General features: G+C 35.2%; 1 protein-coding gene and 1 long non-coding RNA gene across 2 annotated transcripts in view; both read left to right on the top strand.

Moving 5' to 3' along the window:
• LOC127864897 (uncharacterized) overlaps window positions 1–19,175 on the top strand; it is a 31,738-nt gene extending 12,563 nt beyond the window's left edge. The window contains exons 5-6 of the mRNA XM_052404788.1: window positions 11,919–12,012; window positions 19,021–19,175. Coding sequence (XP_052260748.1) covers window positions 11,919–12,012; window positions 19,021–19,175 — 249 coding nt within the window. The remainder of the gene's footprint in view (window positions 1–11,918; window positions 12,013–19,020) is intronic.
• A 384-nt stretch (window positions 19,176–19,559) lies between these two features.
• Window positions 19,560–22,026, top strand: LOC127868822 (uncharacterized). Its single transcript, XR_008044261.1, has 3 exons — window positions 19,560–19,660; window positions 19,823–19,957; window positions 21,593–22,026. It is a non-coding gene; the product is annotated as an uncharacterized LOC127868822 (long non-coding RNA).
• Window positions 22,027–22,720: the final 694 nt, after the last annotated feature.

The raw sequence follows: 22,720 nt of genomic DNA, 5'->3' as shown, positions 1-22,720 counted from the left end.
ATTTGGTGCATGGTACGAACTCCACTTACATAATTACAAATTGAATCAACTGATTCAAAGGGGGTTGATGCAGGAAGAAAAACTATCCTAAAATCACAGCAATACCTAAGAAATGATTCCCACTGGATCTTCAATTTTTTCCTGAATCCCACAGAATATGCTCGTCTTGTCGATGCTCTCAAGTCCTCACAAAGTTGAGACATCTGTCTGTCTGAAACAACATGATACACTACCAAGGATTTATAAGTGTAAAATCTTGTTCTTGTACGAAACAATTATACAAAGCAACGTCTTTTGTAAAATCTTCAAATGTCTTTATATGACTCATTTCAATGAGACCTAGACACATGATCTGCTATCCTGTTATTAACACCAGATATGTGTACCGCCTTAATTTCAAATTTATTTAAAGCTGCAAAAATATAATTTCTCTCATTTTTGCATACATTTACACGTTGCTTTTCCTGAATTAAAGCCATTCACACAGCCTTGTTATCACATTGTACTACAATTCCTTTTACTTTTGATTGTCATATGGCATAGATGTACACACACAACAATGGCCTTCATTTATAATGCACTTATATGTAATTCTTATTAGTGTATGAATGTGGGGAAAATGCGTGAAAGCAATGTCACTGTAAGAATCCCCACAAACACTTAAACAAGAATCACACGAGATTGGTTCATCTGGAGAAGACCATCCTTCTACCGAAATTGTATAATGGTAAAAATGTTTTCCACCATTTTAAATCAACTTCACTTCATATGGTATTGCATAACCATCTGTTCACAGTTCAATGCATATACCTCCCTAAGCCAGTTCAATAGTATGTTTATAAATATTCGGCTCGCTTTAACACACGCTCCAACTAAGTTCAGCTTGCCCAGTAATTGACGAATCTCTTTCAAAGAAGCAACTTCCGTTCTTAACCAATTCTCCACTAACATTATTTCAAGCAACCTATCTGGTGATATTTCCATAGTCATTTTAATAGTATCGTACATAACACCTAAGCAAATCATTCGTGAAGTTGGGTTTACAGATTTATCTGTAGGTTCTTCCAAACAACATTTTTGTAAAATATTTTCTAAAAATAAATCAGCAAACGCAGCATATTGTACTTGTTCAGCACCAGCAATGTCATCTAAATAATTTGGAACAATTGCAACAAGTTTAAGTAATATATATGCCGCAGCATTTGTTACTCTTGGGCAAATGTTTGCTGCTGACCTAGGTCCCATGGATAAAACAGTATCACACAATAATAACTTTTATGTATATGAATGACACTTAATTATAATTTCCGGGACAATTTGTATCGGTCTAAAAGACCCTTTAAGATCCTTTTAAACAACAAACAATCATTCCCCTTTTCGTTTATCAATTCACACATGTCTTCTTTTTGTGGAAACACTAAGTTTATAGATTCTCTGACGTGTTAATAAAGTCATTTAAGGCAGAACCATTTGGAAAGCTCAGGTCAAAAATAATTTTCCTATCTGTGTCATCCTTTTGTTGGCACATAGTTTAACGGGTAGATTTTTAACTAGTAAAAGGATTAGATTTAAAAGGACCTTACACAGCATAATTACTGTTTTATTTCAAAAATTATTTAAAATTGCTTCTGGAAATTCATTAGCTCCTCTATGAGTATAATACCCCTTAACTGAAAGCATGGTTTCTTATGTATCATTATAGTCTACTGCACCAAAAAGAAAACTGCGATTTTACCAACAATAAAATTATATTTTGCCAAAGCTCTAACTTTTTCATGAATTGCTTACCTTCTTGTGTATATCATTATTTGAATTATGTGTAAATGAACACATTTTTCGTGATTTTGAATATGAACACATGTGTTAACTTAAATTAGAGTGTAAATAATCTGATTCTGATATAAAACAGTATATTGGTAACAATGTACCGATTATCAATAGTGTTGAGTCACATCAGTCGATTGGGACATTATTGGGAGCATTCTTGATGTTGTAGCTTGGTATCATCCATTTATCAATATGTAGCACAAAAGTGAAGTGCGAACCATTTCCTATTTACATGTGTGGTATTTTATGTTGACATTTGTTTCTCTGAAAGAGCCCACACAACCAATTTGACTCTTCTTTACTCAGAAAATCTTATTTCTTTCTTTTGAATGTTGAAGAAATCGATGGTTTGATGTTGCTCGAATGTTTCATTTGTATTTCGTTCAAAATAGCAATTTCTAAAATTGAAATTCATCATTCCATTTTTTCTTCCCGAGTTCAATTTCTCTAGGTACATTATAATAACTTTTCAGCCCTTCAAATTCATATGACATACTCAGAAGCATTATGTGTGTGAGCAATTCCTATCTATCATTTCATTCTGTGATTTGGTTCTAGGGTAAGTTATCATTTCTAATTCTCATGCTATACATAAATTTAAATCCAAACTTTCAAATATCATGTTTTTGACTGCAAATTCATATCTTAGATATGTGTGTGGGTATCTTTGAAAATGTTTATCTTTATCATTAGATGCAATTGCAATGCCTGACTTTTTACTTTTAACTGCCTTGACTGACCGTTTTGAACTAATTTGAGAGGTTTCTAAATTAGAGCTAGAATCGTCATCAGAATACACAGACACTTTTTCGGAATAGTTATTAATGGTTTCAACATACGATTCAGATTCATCTATGAAACCCAGCGTTGATATTTGTTTTTTTTTACTAGATTTACTTTAAAGTAATTTATCTTTTCTCAAGTCATCAATTATAAGCATATGTTCAAGATCACTCTTTTTACTACTTTTACCTTTAGTGTTATTGTAAGTGTTACTGTTATTAAGTACTTCTACCTTACCCTTCAGGGATTCTATCTTCGCGTTCTGTGTTTCCAGCTGTTTTTTTTGTTTTGTGGAATTCTTGTTTTTACAAAGTTATTCTTCTTTTTTCTTCAGGTTTTAGATTTATTCCTTCAAGAAAGAAGCTCATCTTTATCTATTTCTTTATCAAGCAACTGGATGACGATTTTGTTGTTAACCTCTCATGTAGCCTCTAGATGGGTTACTTCGGTCGACTTTTCGATTTTTTTAACTAGGTTCGCCCACGTCCGCCATCCCTGAAGTGTTCAATTTCTTATAGTTGATTATTTTTTTGTCTCTCTTTGAACGATTACTCATCGTAATCCTAAAAACGAACTTTTTAAAGTCTTTGATTTTTGGTTTATTTTCATATCACACCACAAAAGGTATTAACCGGACGTCGTATCCACACCATGAAATGTTCGCGACTTATAAAACATAATTGACTATTTTCACAATTAATAAAGTCACAGTGCGTGCTTCATGAATCTATTTGATAGTTACATGATTTTAACGATTTGTATGGCCATGTTATACTGTACAATTAGGTAAATGAGGATTTAAAAAATCTCTACTTGACAAAATATTCCTGTCGCAAAATGTTCCTCTACTTTATCATCAAAATGTTCAGCACTTGATTCAAATGTTTTAACGCTGCGTGTTCAACGCTTACAAAATCAAGTATGAACTAATTTTCAATACTCGTGCTCTCGAGTTAACAGTTCGAACAATCAGTAAATAGGTGAAAATTAACTTGACTCAGAAATCTATGTTTTAAAGGTATAGTAAGAACAGTGCACCAGAGTAAACTAGCGTCATAGATTATACATGTTAATTCAAGATTTATATTAGCCTGTGATTAAAGATGTTTCAATATTTTCTATCTTAATCATTTAATCTTAAAGGCATGGCACGTTTCGACCAAAAGAGTATGGTTCGAAAAATCTTATAAGCGGAACCTTATAGTGTGTTACACACCTGCATAAGGTGTTGGCGTTTAAATACAAAACGAAAAACTAGGAACGTCGGAAAAAGGTGCCCCAATTCTCACCATGTGCAAGTTGAGCACATGTGAGCTTCATCAAATACGTTTAATCATGAAAACTAACAGTTTCATCAGAATAAGTTAGCCGTAGGTGTAGGAAAGAACTACGGTCGTCACCATGCCTCTGTTCTGAATATCTAAATGACCGTTACAGCCATAATAACGTCTTTTTAAACAGAGAATCTATTTTATTGTAATACCTGGATATGTTTTTGTGAGAATTATGTGTTCCTTTTACAACTTGGCAATGTATACTTTGTATTAAACTTCAGTGTGTAGCTTTGATGATCTAGGAACCTCCTTATAATATTCCCACATAAGTTTTGCCAGCCATGCCTCTACTGTATGTACCACCTGTTTTTCTTTTCTTTTTTAGCTGATCTCTAACCTGAAATACTTCCTTGACATTTTGACTGCACTTGATGATCTGTGTTCAGTTCGTGTTCTTCTGTCTAAACAAAACATGTATTTTCCACTATATTTAACTTAAATGTGGGCATTGTCGATGGCGATTGATTAAATTAGTTGCCCAAAACCATGATAGCGTAAAGAGATACTTTTATTTTAGAATAGTATTTATCATCTATAATACATGTGTCAACAATGGCTGTGTAATGGCGAACTAAATGATTAAATTATCCATCAATTTAAGCCATTTTTTTCAGTGACCTTAGTGAGAGAAGAGAGATGTCTTGAACAGTCTACATAGCTCTACTACGTTTAATAATTACTATATTACTCCTTGATGTGAGTAAATCCAGCACTTTAACCAGAATATCTTTAGCGATCGATGCTATTGTATAGTAAACTAACTTATTGCGCATCAGTCTTAGAAAAAGCTTTTATTTGTGACCATGCTAACAATATGTCAATCAAGGAAACTGCATTAATAAATCATCCATTAGATGATTCTTGAAAGGTTGTAAGCTGTTTATGGCTTGTCCTTTAATTAATCCCCAACACGTTTCAATGATTTTATTTTTCCAAATAATTTTACCAGCACCGATTCTTACTAAGGGTTATTACTAGCATGACGTTTAGACATAAAATTATTGTCAAGAAAAACATGTTATAGAATTTTCTATTTCATCTTTACCAACAAAGAAAAGGCAGTAATCACCAGCATAGCTGCGAACATGCTTTACCTGTATTGCTGTTTTTATGCCTGCCTAGGTGTTTCACTCCTGCCAGTTGCAGAGCGTCTTAGAGACTGAAATGTATTTCAGGTATTTGTTTCTTTCAGAGCTGTTGCAAATGTCTACATTGTAGCTCCTCAGACCTCCTATATGTCGTTAATATATTACATAAAAGTATTAAGTTTCGACTTTTTTCTTCGTGCGACATCGCTCAAGAGTCATTACTTGCCGATTCTTTTGTTAGATTTTACTTGGCCTTTACAAATTAACATATAACTGTTTTGCAACTTGTCATGCAAAGTAATCTGTATTTAAATTATTCGCATTTAGTTTGAACAAATGAGACACATAAGTGAAGACAGGACCATATTACACATAAACCAACACCCGGTAGAAAAAAATAGACATAAGTTTCAGTTAAAAGAAAATTAGCCGAAATAATGGAACATATATCTCAAACAAGTTTAGTGGTGAAATGAAATGAAAACGTTTAGACATTGTAAACGTTCGTGGTCGGATATTATTTGTATAATGCACATTATATTTAGCAAACGCTTAAGGTACATTCACATTTCATAGTCGTTTATATTGTTTATTTATTCCGTTCAATATACTTAATTTGCCACGTCAAAATGTGTTTATGTATCGAGTGCATCCTACTCCACAACGTACATAATTTACAAGCAACATTATGCATACTCATTTTATACATTTTACAATCAATAGTTATTTCATTGCAATTAAAACAATACTTCTATTTATACAGATATGGTTGACAATACATGTCTTCTAAAGTCCCTTGTCACAAAAACTGGAAAAGAGATGTTATCCAAATCTTTACTCTAACGCAAACATAAATAAAAAGTTAACTTCATTTCGGACATGGTATTCCAAAGACAGGTGCAGTAATTTATATTTTTATCTCCGCCGTTCTGTGTTGATCTACACGCGATGTTGTTATTACAATATGACACCTCGTTATATTGCTGTCGGTCACGTACTCATTGTTAATTGGCTGATTCGCTAATTTGCCGATTAAATCATGTGGTAGGAAACACCGTAGACTATATTATCATGTCTGACCTGTTTGACGAGGGTTTTTGATGGTCGATAAGACTATAATTCTCGGGGCACGGAAACTGAACTTTGATACTCTATGTATTGGATCTCCAGAGGGAGGAAATTATTAAAACTTCATACATTTACTCTTTTATTAAATATTTCGGCCAAAGGCCTTCTTCAGTAAACGATTATTAAGACAACTTTACATCTTTTCTTCTGTCGATCATAACGGAAGTAAATACAATAATATAAATAAATGACGTAACGTTACCCGACGTGAACGTGACGTTACGCGCCAATACTCGGAAGTCGCTGCATATTATGAATTATACGCTGTGTATATATTAGTATATAGATATTATACTCATATACCCACATATACGCATACGCAAACACACATACATATATATACATATAGACACATACAGAGAGACACAGACACAGACAGAGAGAGAGAGAGAAAGAGAGAGAAAGAAAGAAAGAGAGAGAGAGAGAGAGAGAGAGAGAGAGAGAGAGAGAGAGAGAGAGAGAGAGAGACACAGAGAGAGAGAGAAAGAGAGAGAGAGACAGAGAGAGAAACAGAGAGAGACACACAGAGAGAGAGAGAGAGAGAGAGAGAGAGAGAGAGAGAGAGAGAGAGAGAGAGAGACAGAGAGAGACAGATAGAGATACAGATAGATAGAGAGATAGAAATAAAGAAAGAAATAAGATATATATATATATATATAGATATATATATATATATATATATATATATATTATATATATATATATATATATACCACATATACATGTTCACAATATACATAAACATAATATATATAATGTTTATAAAATAAACATAAATATTATTATTTATTATAAGCATTATGTGCTGTCTATTAATGTTGCCGACTGGAACACACTGTCATTTACATTACATCCGAACGGTTTCATAGTTTTTAGTCTGTTTATCCACAACGCTTCTCTAATTACACGCTCTTGTCGTCCAGCGATATTTAGCGTCTCCAGGACCGAGAAGTACATATTGTCATCGCAGTGGCTCGAATCGAAGTGGGTAGTGATGGGCTTTTCTTTATGCAGGCGAACGTCTCGCAAGTGTTCACTCGTGCGCTCTCGGATTTGCCTTTCCGTCTCCCCAACATAAAAAACACACTCGCACTTGTTGCATCCTATACCGTATATCACGTTTCTCATGCGACAAGTAACATTTTTGCACGTGCTGTCAGTAATTTTGCCGTCTGTGTCTTGAATGTCACTTGTCGTCAGTTTGTTACAGCATGTGCAGTTTGTCTCACATATGTGTGTGATGAAGGTAGCATTGCTTGTCTTCTTGTGTACCAGGGTATCACAGAGGTTTCTGTCCCTACGGTATGCTACTAAAGGCGGTTTACTGAAAACTTCGCGCATCCTGTCTGATCTATATAGCACGTTTAAATGTTTGTGTACAAAGCTGTGTACGTTGGGAAGAAGACTAGAAAACGTGACTACAAGAGGAACTCTGTCGTTTTGCGTTTGTTTTTTTGATTTTTCCAGTAAATCTGTGCGCAACAGCGCATCTACCTTCTGTAACTGGCCTTCTACGAATTTCCCGCTGTACCCGCGTCTTCTTAATTGTAGTTTTAGGTCATTTCTATGTTTGTTGTAATCACCTTCCTGCTCACATATTCTTCGTATCCGCAATCCAAGTCCATACGCTAAAGATCTTTTATTGCTTGGGGGGTGGCATGAGTCTTTACGTATGTAGAGCTGTTTGTCCGTGGGCTTTACATATAGATCTGTGTAGATATGACCGTTTCGCATCCGTACGGTTGTATCTAGAAAAACTATACTACGCGGACTATACCGAAGGTCTACTTGAATATTTTTGTGTATTGAATTGGCATGTATGGTAAAAGCCTCAAGTTCAGGCGCGGTACCTATATATATTCCAAAGCCATCATCTATAAACCTCTTATAAAATGCCGGTACTTTACACGCTGTCATGAGCTTTTCGTCCCACTTCCGCATATAGCTACACGCAAAAAATTTTCCTAGTTTTGAGCCGATCGCCACTCCATCTGTCTGTACGTAGTTGTTTTCATTTAGACTGAAATTGTTGTTTTCCAAAACTGTCGTGATTACGTCAATCATATCATCAGTTGAAGTGACTAGTGGGTTGGAGCGCGCGTTCAATGCTTCCCTGCAGGCTTCTAACCCTTCTTTTTTGGGTATGGATGGATACAGCTTCCTGACGTCAAAACAAAATAGTAGACAATTGTCTTCCGGCAGTGGTTCTTTGACTTCTTTTAGTTTCTGAATAAAGTCCGTAGTGTCTCTAATGTAACTCGGCGATGACTCCACATATTCATTTAATTCATGCTCGGCTAATTCGGCTAATTTCTCTGTAGCTGTATTTATCCCGCTCACTATTGTGCGTAAAGGTGCGTCTGATTTAGGTATCTTCGGATTTCCTTTGAGTTTACCCGCTTGTGGGTACCTTGGTATTAAATACTGTTTCATATCACCAGAGATACTGCCTTGTCGGTGAAGTCTATTAACGAGCGACTTCACATTCTTCATACTTTGTTTACTTGCATCGTCTTCAGTGGATCTGTATGCCTCGTCGTCACTAATTTCGTGTTTCAATGACTCTATGTAAACTTGTTTATCTAGTATTACTATGCCAGATCCCTTGTCTGCCGGTCTGATGATAATTGAATCATTATGTAACAGTTCATGAAATGCTTTGTTTTCATTCTTGTCTAGATTTAATTTGCCAGTCTTCCTCAAATTTGAGATGATATCATTCTTTACCAGTTCAACATAAAGGACGAGGCTTGGGTCCCTCCCCGCGTTTGGAGTAAATGTGCTTTTTGGTTTTACTCGGAACTTATCGATTATTCCCTGTTTCATATTTTGGTTGCTTTCAGTGTCCGCAAAGTATTCCCATAATCGCATTCTGCGTTCCCACTCCCCAAGGTCAGCTAGCAATTTCACCTTATCAATATTCTTACGACTTGGGATGAATTTAAGGCCCTTTTCAATGAGATTTTGTTCAGCGTCGGTGAGTACGTGTTTTGATAGGATAGTCACTGAAGATTTTGTCTCATCGGATTTTTTTCGTAACGATTCTTGTGGTGATATTTGGGGTTTATTCTCCTTAACCTGTTTTGCTTTGAACGATTTTGTGTTACTGGGTCGTTTCACATTCGTATTTGCATTGGCAGTGTTCTGTTTTTTCAAGTAAATTACAGGTTCGGTAGGCTTTCCTTCAAACCAATCATACACGTGAGTATCAGTATCATGGGTTGTATGCTGTCTACCGTCGACGCTAGCTTCTAGTACACTGAAATGGCTGTTTTCTAAAAGTAACCTCAGTGGGCGGTTTACATTAATTGAGGGCTCAATTTGATCTTCAACTTTCAACCACTCTGTGAATTTACGGTCTGTTGAAACATGGATGCTAATTTGGTGGTGATCAGATGCGGCTTTTAGCTCGGCCTCCGTTGCCCATGACGATAACCTTCCATTTGTATATCTCTGTGCGCTTAGGTGTACGTGTATATCACCGTCTACCAGATGGTTGTACTTATGGGAGTTCTTATACATATATTGAGTAAGGTCTTCTCTCAATGATTCGTGATACATTTGAGATCCATACAGGAAATAGCTTAAACATCTGTAAAAACAATTACCGTCTTTTGCAATGCTAATTATCTTGTAGGTTTGGACATCCTCGTTTGTATTGATCTGTGATTTTAGCTGTTGTATTTTTTTTAATTTACGCAGTTTGTTCTCAAATGTTCGTTCAACATATTATATGTCAATTGACTTCTTTTCAATACTTTCTAGCATAGAATAAAAATGATTGATCTCACCCTTAACTTTTTCAAGCACACGTCTCTTGTGACTCCCATCAGCTGATTCGCGGCATCAATCTTTATTTTGCGGCATTTCTCGAAATCTTCATCTCCAGCTTCCAACTGTAACTCCCACTTTAACTGAAAACCTTTCGGGATAATGTTCATATGTGTGCACGTGTCCAGGAATTCAAGATGACTTCTGTAACGAGCTTGTTTGTCCATCAATCTCTTCAGAGAAAACGTATCGACGTCTGTATAATCCATTTATCGTAGGAGTGTTGTAATAAATACTCTATGTATTGGATCTCCAGAGGGAGGAAATTATTAAAACTTCATACATTTACTCTTTTATTAAATATTTCGGCCAAAGGCCTTCTTCAGTAAACGATTATTAAGACAACTTTACATCTTTTCTTCTGTCGATCATAACGGAAGTAAATACAATAATATAAATAAATACAATATGTACTTCTCGGTCCTGGAGACGCTAAATATCGCTGGACGACAAGAGCGTGTAATTAGAGAAGCGTTGTGGATAAACAGACTAAAAACTATGAAACCGTTTGGATGTAATGTAAAAGACAGTGTGTTCCATATATATATATATATATATATGTCTGTGTATGTGTATATATGTATGTGTATATATGTATATATATGTATGTGTGTTTGCGTATGCGTATATGTGGGTATATGAGTATAATATCTATATACTAATATATACCCAGCGTATAATTCATAATATGCAGCGACTACCGAGTATTGGCGCGTAACGTCACGTTCACGTCGGGTAACGTTACGTCATTTAGTTATATTATTGTATTTACTTCCGTTATGATCGACAGAAGAAAAGATGTAAAATTGTCTTAATAATCGTTTACCGAAGAAGGCCTTTGGCCGAAATATTTTATAAAAGAGTAAATGTATGAAGTTTTGAACTTTGATAAGTTATCTTTTTGCCATCTTTTACGTATCTTATCTTCTTAATATCTATTATGTATAACAACCTTAAGGAGGATGTTTGGTTGACCTACAAGCAAAACTTTTTGTCTTAAACACGCGTTAAGGTATGCATATGTGCGTGTTTTTTCCAAATATTTTGCGAAATATTTAATAAAAAGTATTTGATTTATTTTATGTAATGTATTGTATTCTTCTTAATTAAACATATATTAATAATGTCTAAACGCCGAGTAATCTATTTCTATAATTGTATCTGTTATGATTAAAACCTTTTTAATAATTTTATATATTTCAATTATTTTATTTATACAATTATGCCCCAAACATATGTGTTACGTTACGGTTTGATAACTCGTTACATTACCCTCAATATTGTACTTAATATTTCACTTTGTTATATTGCCCTTATTGTATATGTTATATAGTTGGGTACAAATAAAAGTTTTGTTCTGTTCTGTTCGTTTCATTACCATCAACGGTCTGAGACATATAAGGTATTTTCGAAGACGTTAATGACATTATTCATGGTCAGACTTAAAAAAAATAATGCACCAAACCCTGTAGTCGAATTTAACATTGCGTTCGTGTTCAGCTTGCATATGACTGCAATATAATACTGATGTTGACTATATGCAATGTTAATTGTGTCAATCTACATAATGGTTATGTACTCAAATTCTTTAAATTATCTTTTGCATAACATCTTTTACCTGACGTGCAATACGTCTGTTAAATGTTCTACATTGTGCGTGGGTTCTTATATATTTTGAGGAAGCATTTAAATTGTATTAAGCCTTTCCCGTGCTAAATATGCAATTTTGCATTCCCTGCAATTGCATCAAAGCCATTGGGTTTGTCAGTTCCAATTCGATATTTTATTCATGCTTATATTCAATTTATGTGTTAACTGTATTTAATAAGATAATATAAAAAGTGAATAGAAGACAATTATATCTGCCGCATATTTGAATAGATTGACCACTTTAGTTCTATAGTTTCTCATTATCTGTTTTTTGTAGATCTTAGGCCGCTTTTGGCAATTTACATTAGTGAAACAAAAATTGGAAGATGGTTCGATGATACATTTCGAGTTAATAGTTACCAAGTTGAATAGTAAGTATCTATTTATAATGAACATTATTTAAATATGCCAACTATAATAGTTGATCATTTTGATAATTTTTCTTAAAAAAAATCTGGACGTGATTATTTAGTGTATTGATTTTAAACAAAACATGCTTAGTTTCATTTGCCGTGTATACAATTGCTTGGATCGCATGCTTATATTGATTTACTATTTTCATAATTATTTACTATACTCCATACTATGATTTCTGAAAGAAGTAATATGCACTACTGCATTGTGATTTTATTAAGTTAAAAGCATTGTAAAGCATTGTTATATACTGTCAGCCAATATGAATTATACTAGCAGATAGAATAATCAACAAATTATTAAGTTCAATAATGAATAATACTATATGTACATAACATATTCATCTATATTTGAAAAACACACGATATAAAAAAGTTAAAAAAAACAACAACATTTATTAAAATGACACTTTGTTTCATTATTATCCTTGATTTTAATGTGTAATATGTTTTTACATTTTGTTGTGTAATGTATCTGAAGTATATGCACTTGATGTTTCGAGTAGTAAAGTAACCAACTTTGATTTGGTCTTACTTAAGAGCAACGTCCTCTATGAAACTAGAAACAATAATTAACACCAGATGATTATGTTATGTTTTAAGAGCTCAGTTGATGTATACAGCATACGGCCTTTGCTTTTACTGCGCTCTTGCATGTCATGAAAAATACATAGTTGTCTTTTACTACAAGCATTATGTTTTGTCACGTTTTTATATGCGTTCAATGAATAGCATACGGAATACGGATAGTGCAAAGTTGAGTGTCGCGTGTCGATATTCTCTCGACGCTCAATACGACGCGCGACAATCATGCGACAATCAATATTGGAGTGTCGCATATCGCGCTGGGTTTAAGAAAAAAAATCGCAGAAAATCTTGACTGTCGACTGATTTGTCACGCGTCGTATTGAGCGTCGAGAGAATGTCGCGAGAATGTCGTCTGTCGACCTTCGAGCGCGGCGCTCGACATTCGCGCGACATTCTCTCGACGCATTTGTAGTAGTAGAAGTAGTTGAAGAAATAGTAGCAGTAGCAGCACCAGCACCGCCAGCATTGACAGTAGAAGTAGTTGCTGTAGTAGTAGTAGCTGCAGCAGTAATAATAGCACTACTAGAGTAGTATTCAAAATTCAGTCATTGGTGCGTGATTTTTGCGAGTATGGTCGTTTGGGTTCACGCTATTTTACACCCACGTGTTAGTGTTTAAGTCACATTAAGCTGTTTATTCGGCTGAAATTACATGCAATAAACACATGTTTTCTTCAGGTTCTAAGCTCACGATGAAAGCCCATATTTTTGTTATTTTTTATTTTTTATATGCTATTATCTATAATAGAGACAAGGAGTTTAACTTCGTTTGCCGTAAAACTATACCATCTTTACTGTAAACAAGGGTCGACTTCGATCGCTCACTTTAGTCTGGAAACGGAAGATGTAATACGTATGTTTGGTAGGGTAAGTGATGGAATGCGCATTAGTTTGGATGGGTTATTTTAGAATACAGTATACTAACTATGTTGAGTATACTCTCTCAAAACCAGAACATCATACAGTACCAAATAACATGGGAATACCAGAAAATATCGACAATTTTCGTGCTAACTATCGATTTACAAGACATTTATTCGATATATTGCTTGAAATGACAGTGCTGTTTAGTTAAACTTGGAACTTCATGTACATTTCCTGAATAATTTTACTTCAAGTTCAATTAATTTTCCTGCGCCTGCTATCAAATAAATCATGTTTTACTGAGAGATTTATGAGCGTTTCTTTAAAAAAAATCATGCAAGAAAACTTAATTAATCATTTAATAAATACTTAAGGCTCGCTCTGTAAAATGAGATTTTAATGCATGTACATAGTGTTGTCCCAGATTAGGCTGTGTAGTCCGCACCGGCTTATCAGGTGCGATACTTTCTGCCATAACTGGATTTTCGCTCATAGAAAAAAACGACAAAAGCGGAAAGTGTCTACCTGATTAGTGTGGACTGAACATGCAATCTGGTAAAACAATTTAGTCGCATGCATTAATTCGATTATAGCCGTCTAAATGCTCTTTACTTTTGTTTCATGACACAGTTACATGTAATAATTTATGATTTGTCCATTTTAAATGATGCATATTTTATTGTACTGGGTTGAACGATACTTTTATTTTAATAATGTGTCCACTCAACATTCTTGCAGTTATGTTTTGCTGTGTTACATAATTATATAATAATAAATAAAATTTTAACAACTAGTTTCTCTTTTCTTCATGTAATTTATTTATATATTTTAAACCAGAAGAACAACAAAATCCATAACATAATGAACGCAAAACATGATACCCTATATTCACGGAACAAAACTTTGTTTGACAAAATTCAGAATCAAGGTTCCCAATTTTTAAAAATTTTCCAGATCAAATTATTTCCAAGTTCCATCAATTATTTATCTATGAATAAACAACACTTGCATCATCTATATGTAAGGCTATTACAATAAATGCTTGTTAATAGACTGATAAACAATTGAAAAAGTTACATAATCTACAGACTATAGAGCATTGTGCTTTGATTTCATTGTTCATGGAATAAAAACTACTACTGCTACTGCTGCTACTGTTGCTACTGATGCTTCTGTTACTGCTTCTACTGCAGCTACTACTACTACTACTTCTACAACAACTTCTAATACTGTTACATCTGCTACCCCTGCTACTGCTGCTACTGCTGCTACTGCTGCTGCTCCTGCTGCCACTGCTGCTGCTGCTACTCCTGCTGCTCATACTGATGCTGCTGCTAATGCTGCTACTGCTTCTACTGCAGTTACTACTACTACTTCAACAACTACTACTACTGCTACTGCTGCTGCTGCTGCTGATGCTGCTGCTTCTGCTTCTACTGCAGCTACTACTATTACTACAACAACAACAACTACTACTACTACTACTTCTGCTACTACTGCTACTACTACTACTACTACTACTACTACTACTACTACTACTACTATTACTAATACTACTACAACTACTCCTACTACTACTACTGCTACTTCTACTACTGCTGCTACTACTACTACTACTACTACTGCTGCTACTTCTGCTACTACTGGTACTACTGCTACTCCTGCTCCTGCTGCTACTGCTGTTACTCCTGCTACTGCTGCTCCTGCTACTACTTCTACGTATACTGATGCTGCTGCTGCTACTGCTGCTGCTGCTGCTGCTGCTATTACTATTACTACAACTACTAATACTGCTGCTGCTACTGTCGCTACTGCTGCTACTGCTACTGCCTGTACTGCAGCTACTACTACTTTTACTACAACTACTACTACTGCTACTGCTTCTGCCGCTACTACAGCTACTGATGCTGCTGCTACTTATGCTGCAGCTACTGCTGCTTCTGCTTTTACTGCAGCTACTACTACTACTACTACAACTACTAATACTGCTACTGCTGCTGCTACTGCCGCTACTGCTGATACTGCTACTGCTGCTGCTGCTACTCCTTCTTCTGCAGCTACTTCTACTACTACTACAGCAACTACTACTACCGCTACTGCTGGTGGTGCTGGTACTGATACAACACTGCTACTGCTACTATTACTACTCCTGATTCTGCTACTACTACAGCTACTTCTACCACTACCACCAGTCCCACTACCACAACCACAACTACCAGTCTCACTACCACTACCTCTACTACTACTACTACTACTACTACTACTACAGCTACTACTGCTGCTACTGCTGCTGCTTCTGCCGCTACTACTACTACTACTACTACTGCTTCTACTGCTGCTACTGCTGCTGCTTCTGCTGCTGCTGCTGCTGCTACTGCTGCAACATCTGCTTCTGCTGCTACTGCTGCTGCTGCTACTGCTGCTACTTCTGCTGCTGCTCCTGCTGCCGCTACTGCTGCTACTGCTACTGCTGCTGCTGCTACTGCTTCTACTGCAGCTACTACTTTTTCTACTACAACTACTACTACCGCTACTGCTGGTGGTGCTGGTACTGCTACTACACTGCTACTGCTACTATTACTACTCTTGATTCTACTACAACTACTACTACCACAACCACCAGTCCCACTACCACAACCACTACTACCAGTCTCACTACCACTACAAGTACTACTACTTCTACATCTACTACTACTTCTGCTACTACTGCTACTACTGCTGCTACTGCTGCTGCTGCTGCTACTACTACTACTACTACTACTGCTACTACTGCTGCTACTGCTGCTACTGCTGCTGCTTCTGCTGGTGCTGCTACTGCTGCAACAGCTGCTACTGCTGCTGCTGCTACTGCTGCTGCTTCTACTGCTGCTGCTGCTACTGCTGCTGCTGCTACTGCTGCTACTGCTGCTGCTACTCCTGCTGCCGCTACTTCTGCTACTGCTGCTTCTGCTACTGCTGCTGCTGCTACTGCTTCTACTGCAGCTACTACTACTACTACAACAACTACTATTACCGCTACTACTGGTGGTGCTGGTACTGCTTCTACACTGCTACTGCTACTTTTACTACTCCTGATTCTGCTACTACTACAACTACAACTACCACTAGTCCCACTACCACAACCACTACTACCAGTCTCACTACCACTACCGCTACTACTAATACTACTACTACTACTACTACTACTACTGCTACTACTGCTACTACTGCTGCTGCTGCTGCTGCTACTACTACTACTACTACCACTACTACTACTACTACTACTACTACTACTACCACTACTACTACTAAAGCTACTACTGCTGCTACTGCTGCTGCTTCTGCTGCTGCTGCTACTGCTGCTGCTGCTATTCCTGCTGCCTTTTCTGCTGCTTCTGCTACTGCTGCTGCTGCTACTGCTTCTACTGCAGCTACTGTTACTATTACAACAACTACAACTACTGCTACTGTTGGTGGTGCTGCAACTGCTACTACACTGCTACAGCTTCTATTACTACTCCTGATCCTGCTACTACTACAACTACTACTACCACTACCACCAGTCCCACTACCACTACCACTACTACCAGACTCACAACCACTACCGCTTCTACTACTACTACGTCTACTACTTCTACTACTACTACTACTACTACTTCTACTACTACTACTACTACTACTACTACTACTACTACTACTACTACTACTACTACTACTACTACTACTACTACTACTACTACTACTACTACTACTACTACTACTACTTCTACTACTACTACTTCTTCTTCTACTACTACTGCTACAACTTCTACTACTACTACTACTTCTACTACTGCAACTACTTCTACTACTGCTACTTCTACTACTACTACTGCAGCTACGTCTTCTACTACTGCTACTGCTGCTACTCCTTCTACTGCTGCTACTGCTGTTACTCCTGCTACTGCTGCTACTGCTACTACTGTTGCTACTGCTGCTACTGCTGTTGCTGCTACTGCTGTTGCTGCTACTACTGCTGCTGCTACTGCTGCTGCTGCTACAGATGCTGCTTCTACTGCTTCTACTGCTGCTACTGCTACTACTACAACAACTACTAATAAATCAGTCGACAGTTAAGATTTTCTGCGATTTTTTTCTAAAACCCAGCGCGATATGCGACACTCAAATATTGATTGTCGCATGATTGTCGCGCGTGGTATTGAGCGTCGAGAGAATGTCGCTTGAATGTCGTGTGTCGACCTCGAAGGTCGACACGCAGACTTGGCCCTATCCGGATTCCGTAATAACACGTGTTCTTAAAAAATAGCAAAACTAATATACATTCCGATTATTTTCCCAGAAAGTATTTCTTAGTGTTGGAAGTGCACCTAATAACATATCCATATTGTGATTTATGTATTATGTTAAAAAATTACTATCCCAAACGGCAATAAATCTCTAATGAAAGTAAGATACATTTCTTATCAAAACGAAAAGCAGTGAAGTCAATCAATGTTAGCTGTCATACAGGTATTTATATCTTTTAAAACCCTTCCTGTACGAAATCTCCTACTCCGATATACTAAATATAACCTGCCATAGATTGCGAAAACGATTTTCATTTCTTCCAAACAAATCTCCAAATATCTCACAGACAACTGGGTGATATATATAATCACATTACACATATAGTATTGCTTATTAAAATATAAATGAACACGTGATTTGTTTAATATAGTGTATTGAGAGTCATATTTGAAAATTGAAAAAGAAAATATAACAGCGCCATACTTAAGAAGTCATTTACACAAAACAAATATATTCGCCTGTAATGATCTTTGATTTAAATAACATTGCCGTGAAGATATTATGCATAAACCATTTTATGTTTTTTAGCTCCACCGCTTACTACTCAAGGTTAGCTATTGTGGTCAGTCTAAAATCGCGACCGTCAAAGTGTGTAATGCCTTGTCAAATGTTACATCTGTATCATTCTTAAGGCATCATTGTTCACCTAAATTGCTTAAACTAAAACGGAATGTTTACCCCGAAAATATACATGTCCAGTTTGAATCTATGTTACGTGGCTCTTAAATCTAAGTCACTGGGTAAAATCTTCGAAAAACCTTGTTCTCTCTATATAACTCGCTTTTAGGACTCAATCGTTATCAAAGTTGGCCATAATGTTTATTATGAGAGTATTAAGTTCTCGCTTGAGTCTTGATTATGTTGGGTCTCGAACTATTGGTGTACCTTGAACTCAGATTAGCGCCATCATGTATTAATATTGGAACACGTGCTATGTAAGGTATCCATCAACGGTTGACTACCTAATTGTTTTTCATTAAAATTTTCAGTGCGAAACGCTTAATTAAATTTTGCACATAAGTTTAAAGTTTTATATATCATCTTGTCATGTCGCCTCTTGCCTTAAATATTAGGGAAGCGAATGTTAACAATGTGTTAAGATATTCGTATATGTGTTAATATAATGTATGACGCATGCAGCGGATGGAATGGTGTTTTAAAATTTAATGAATGTATGTTTTATATACAGAATGCGTTGACAAAATCTGGGCAATATCGTCAGCAAAAGTGCCCTTACGTTTTGATACCGTACTGGACGACTCTCTGGTGGACGATGTGTATTGTGATAGGGCGCACTTCAATATTCCCGAAGATACCAGCGTATGTAATGCGGGTTTCTCATAAGAAATACAGATAATTCATTGTTAAGCATGGGGTTTAGCTGTTTGGTTTGATTGCTACTTGAGTACAATATTGAATGTCTATCATTGAAGATATTGTAAAAAATACGTAATACATATTTCAACGTTTTCAATGTCCTTTGCTGAGGATTTCCATAAATCATTACCGTGTGATCTATCCATCAATGTCAGAACTATGTTTATAATACTACGTATATACAAAAGAATTGCATAACGATTTCGTTGCCGTTAAATGGTATAAATACCTGAAAGTTAACACAGTTTATCTGTGCATTTAGACGATGTATTCTTGTTAATTGCCAAACGTGAAGTAATGCATAGATTCAGTTAATTAAAAAAAAAAGATATTTAACAATTGTTTTTACAGTTTCCATTTAGATTCTATCGGTGGCTTTACCCGGTTTGGGGATTCAGATTTACGAGAGGCAGACAATACTTAGCCAAGTATTTAAGCGAAAAATGTGTAAAGTATGATGATTGTAATCACCCTTTAAGAGCATTTTTATCTAAATTTATGTCATTTAAACAAATTGAATTAATTAAATAAGATCATGAATACATTACGTTTCAGAGTAAATATACCTGTAATTTCAATAGTTAATCTACCCAGATTATATATTGGCTTTGTAGACATTTACAGACCAAAATGGAGGCCATATTACTTCAGATACAGGATCAACGTACATCATTGAATGGTACTTTTAAAGAAGCTGATTCACAAATTTATCAGTTGGAGGGACACATCAAACGACTACCAAATATGAGGTTAGAATTTTAATGTATGTATTAAAAACTCTGTCACTGCGTACACTTGACGTTCATGTTAATAAAAAGTTATGAGAACTGTATATAAGGTATCTTAAGTATATAGTGTTTTGAATTGATAAGGTCTCTGAAATCTATGGTGAATTGTAATGTTGGTATGGTTAAAAATGGTACAAAAAATGGCTTTTGCCTTCTAAAGCGCTTACTCAAGTTTAAGTATTAAACGTTAATATTGCGATTTATATTTTGTTCTGATGTGTATAGGCCATTTGGTCAATTTATTTTAATAATAATATGCAAGTGGAAGTTATCAAACACTGTTTCCGATATACCGATATTAAGTTTATATTTATCACTTTCACTCTTTGTAAGAATTCATCATTTGCTATTATATAAACGTTCTGGTTGAATGTTGTTAAGGTTGTGATTGTATGTAGAAATCCTGATTTGAAATGTGTTATGTTCGTGATGTTTTTTTTAAACAAGTGTGATATATTCCATTGTAAAGACTGAATATAGAATGCTTATCATATGATAAAAATATTAAGTAAATTACATGTATTTTTCAAATGGAAAATAATATAATATTTTAAATAAGTTGTTTTCATATTAGTGCATGTATTGGGCGGAATGTAGTAAGTATGAAGCCGCAAAGGGAAAGCGAATTCAACGGTCTGAAACAAACACAAATAGGCAATTTACAATTAAGAATGCTATTTATTGACTTAATAATAATAACTTCATCTTTCAGTGAACATAATATCAAACAATAAGTTATATTACATATTAAATAGATGAAAATATTTTGTTTCAGGTAGTAGCTTAAACAATTTCATGAAGACGTATCGATATGTTCAAAACATATTTTTAAAGGAAAATACAACGTCATTTATGAAATGAAAACCCAAATAAAGAAACGTTTATCCTCCTTCGTTACTCATCAAACATTCAATTTAAGCTGAATCTTTTCTTGTAAATGTTAAGTTGGTCTCAGAACGCAAATCCTCACTTACTCGAAAACAACATGTTCTTACTAGTTTGCATAAAATAAATTATTTAATGAAATTGCTTAAGAATTGCTTCATCTCTTTCGGCCCAGCAACATGGATAAACAGACGCAAAATATTTTTTTACATTCCATTCCGTGTTTTCGGGGTATTTGTACTCATGATTATGTCAGGATAGTTGTCTCTCGATAAATTCTTTGTAGTCTTTGCCAACACATTACAACTTAATTTTGTATAGTGTAAAACCTGAAATGTTTTAACAAAACTACGCGTTCTAAAGCCATAGAGCTTTGATAAAATGGCGATACAAATTGTTTCACAAATGCAGAGTTAATAATAACAATGTATCAAATCTTGTCCAAGCCGTTGCTTTGTCGTTCTGGAAGTGTTGTTTTCTCGTATTGGCCGAGTTTTTATCACTTTTTGGCGAAGTTCAGGCTGTATTTATCTAGCAAATTTACTAGATTCTCATAAAATATTAAATGATCAGTTAATAATTAAACGTATATGTGCACATAATATAACTTACTATATATGTTTATCTGGCAAGATTTAAAAAAAAAATATATATATTTGCCGTCCACATAACACTATTATTGATTATTGGTAGTTGTGTTTTTTTTTTCAGGGAAAATGCAAACATACTACTGAGGGATTTGGAATTAGGTCAAGGTCCAAGCGAGATTGAAAACAATGAGGATTAATAATATAAAGTGGACAGAAAAGTTTAAATATTTGTGTTGCAGTAAGTTAGAACGCTGATTCTTCGTTTTAAAATCTTGTTGACGTCGAAGACAAAACTAAATTTGTATTATTAAACGGCTAAACTTAAGCTTTGTCACACACGTCACTAATACTTTCCAACCGTACGAAAAAGGTCTAGCAAAGTGGACATTTGGATTGAACACATCTAATTAAGGACGCATTTTTTGTGTTATACTTGTAGTTGTACATACTATCTGTAAACAAAGCATGATATACAGTTATCGTTATGGAATATATAGTTGGCAAAAGTTGGCACCTTTGAAAACGGAGAAAAACAGGTTTAACGATCAAAGAATGATCGAGAGGTAACAATATTACATGTTTAAAGGTGATTTTTTTTCCATTTGAAAGAATGCAATAATAAAATAATCATGCTTGCTTTTTCATAATGACACGCGCGAACACGTTTCACAACGTCGCCTACGACGCTGTTATGTGATCGATGTGGTATATAAAGCGTTGTGTTTGTTAAAGAAACAAATGTGTTAATAAGATAATTAATTTTATTCTTGCGGATTGATTGCGTAGATCTAGACAATTATATCAGACAGTCGTATTGTTTTAAGAAATTCAAAGTAAGTTTAAACATTTAAAACTTTGACTCAGGCGAAAGATACCTCAGAAATTATTTTAAACAATACCATCAATCTGTCATAAAGGCTGGTTTTTATTTAAAGTATACATTAAGTTATGTGTAAAGCTTGGGTATCAGAATCTGCATGTGATGAATGCTGCGCGAGATGTTTTAAATGGAAGTTATATAGGGCACATTTGTTGGATATTCATTTCAAGGAATTAATTTATATATATATATAAATTAAATTAAATTATATATATATATATGTGTGTATATATATGATACAATAACTGGAGACTATGTTTTCCACCGGTCTTTGCAGATGTACGATGAAAAGTGTGCTTACATGTGTGTTATATAGAAGTTTTAACAGATAAGACAAGAAACAATTGAAATGGTTGGAGGATGAAAATG

This window comes from Dreissena polymorpha, chromosome 1 (assembly GCF_020536995.1).
Source record: "Dreissena polymorpha isolate Duluth1 chromosome 1, UMN_Dpol_1.0, whole genome shotgun sequence".
Taxonomy (NCBI): domain Eukaryota; kingdom Metazoa; phylum Mollusca; class Bivalvia; order Myida; family Dreissenidae; genus Dreissena; species Dreissena polymorpha.
Note: the sequence above shows the minus strand (reverse complement) of the source record. Positions and strands in the feature narration are given on the sequence as shown.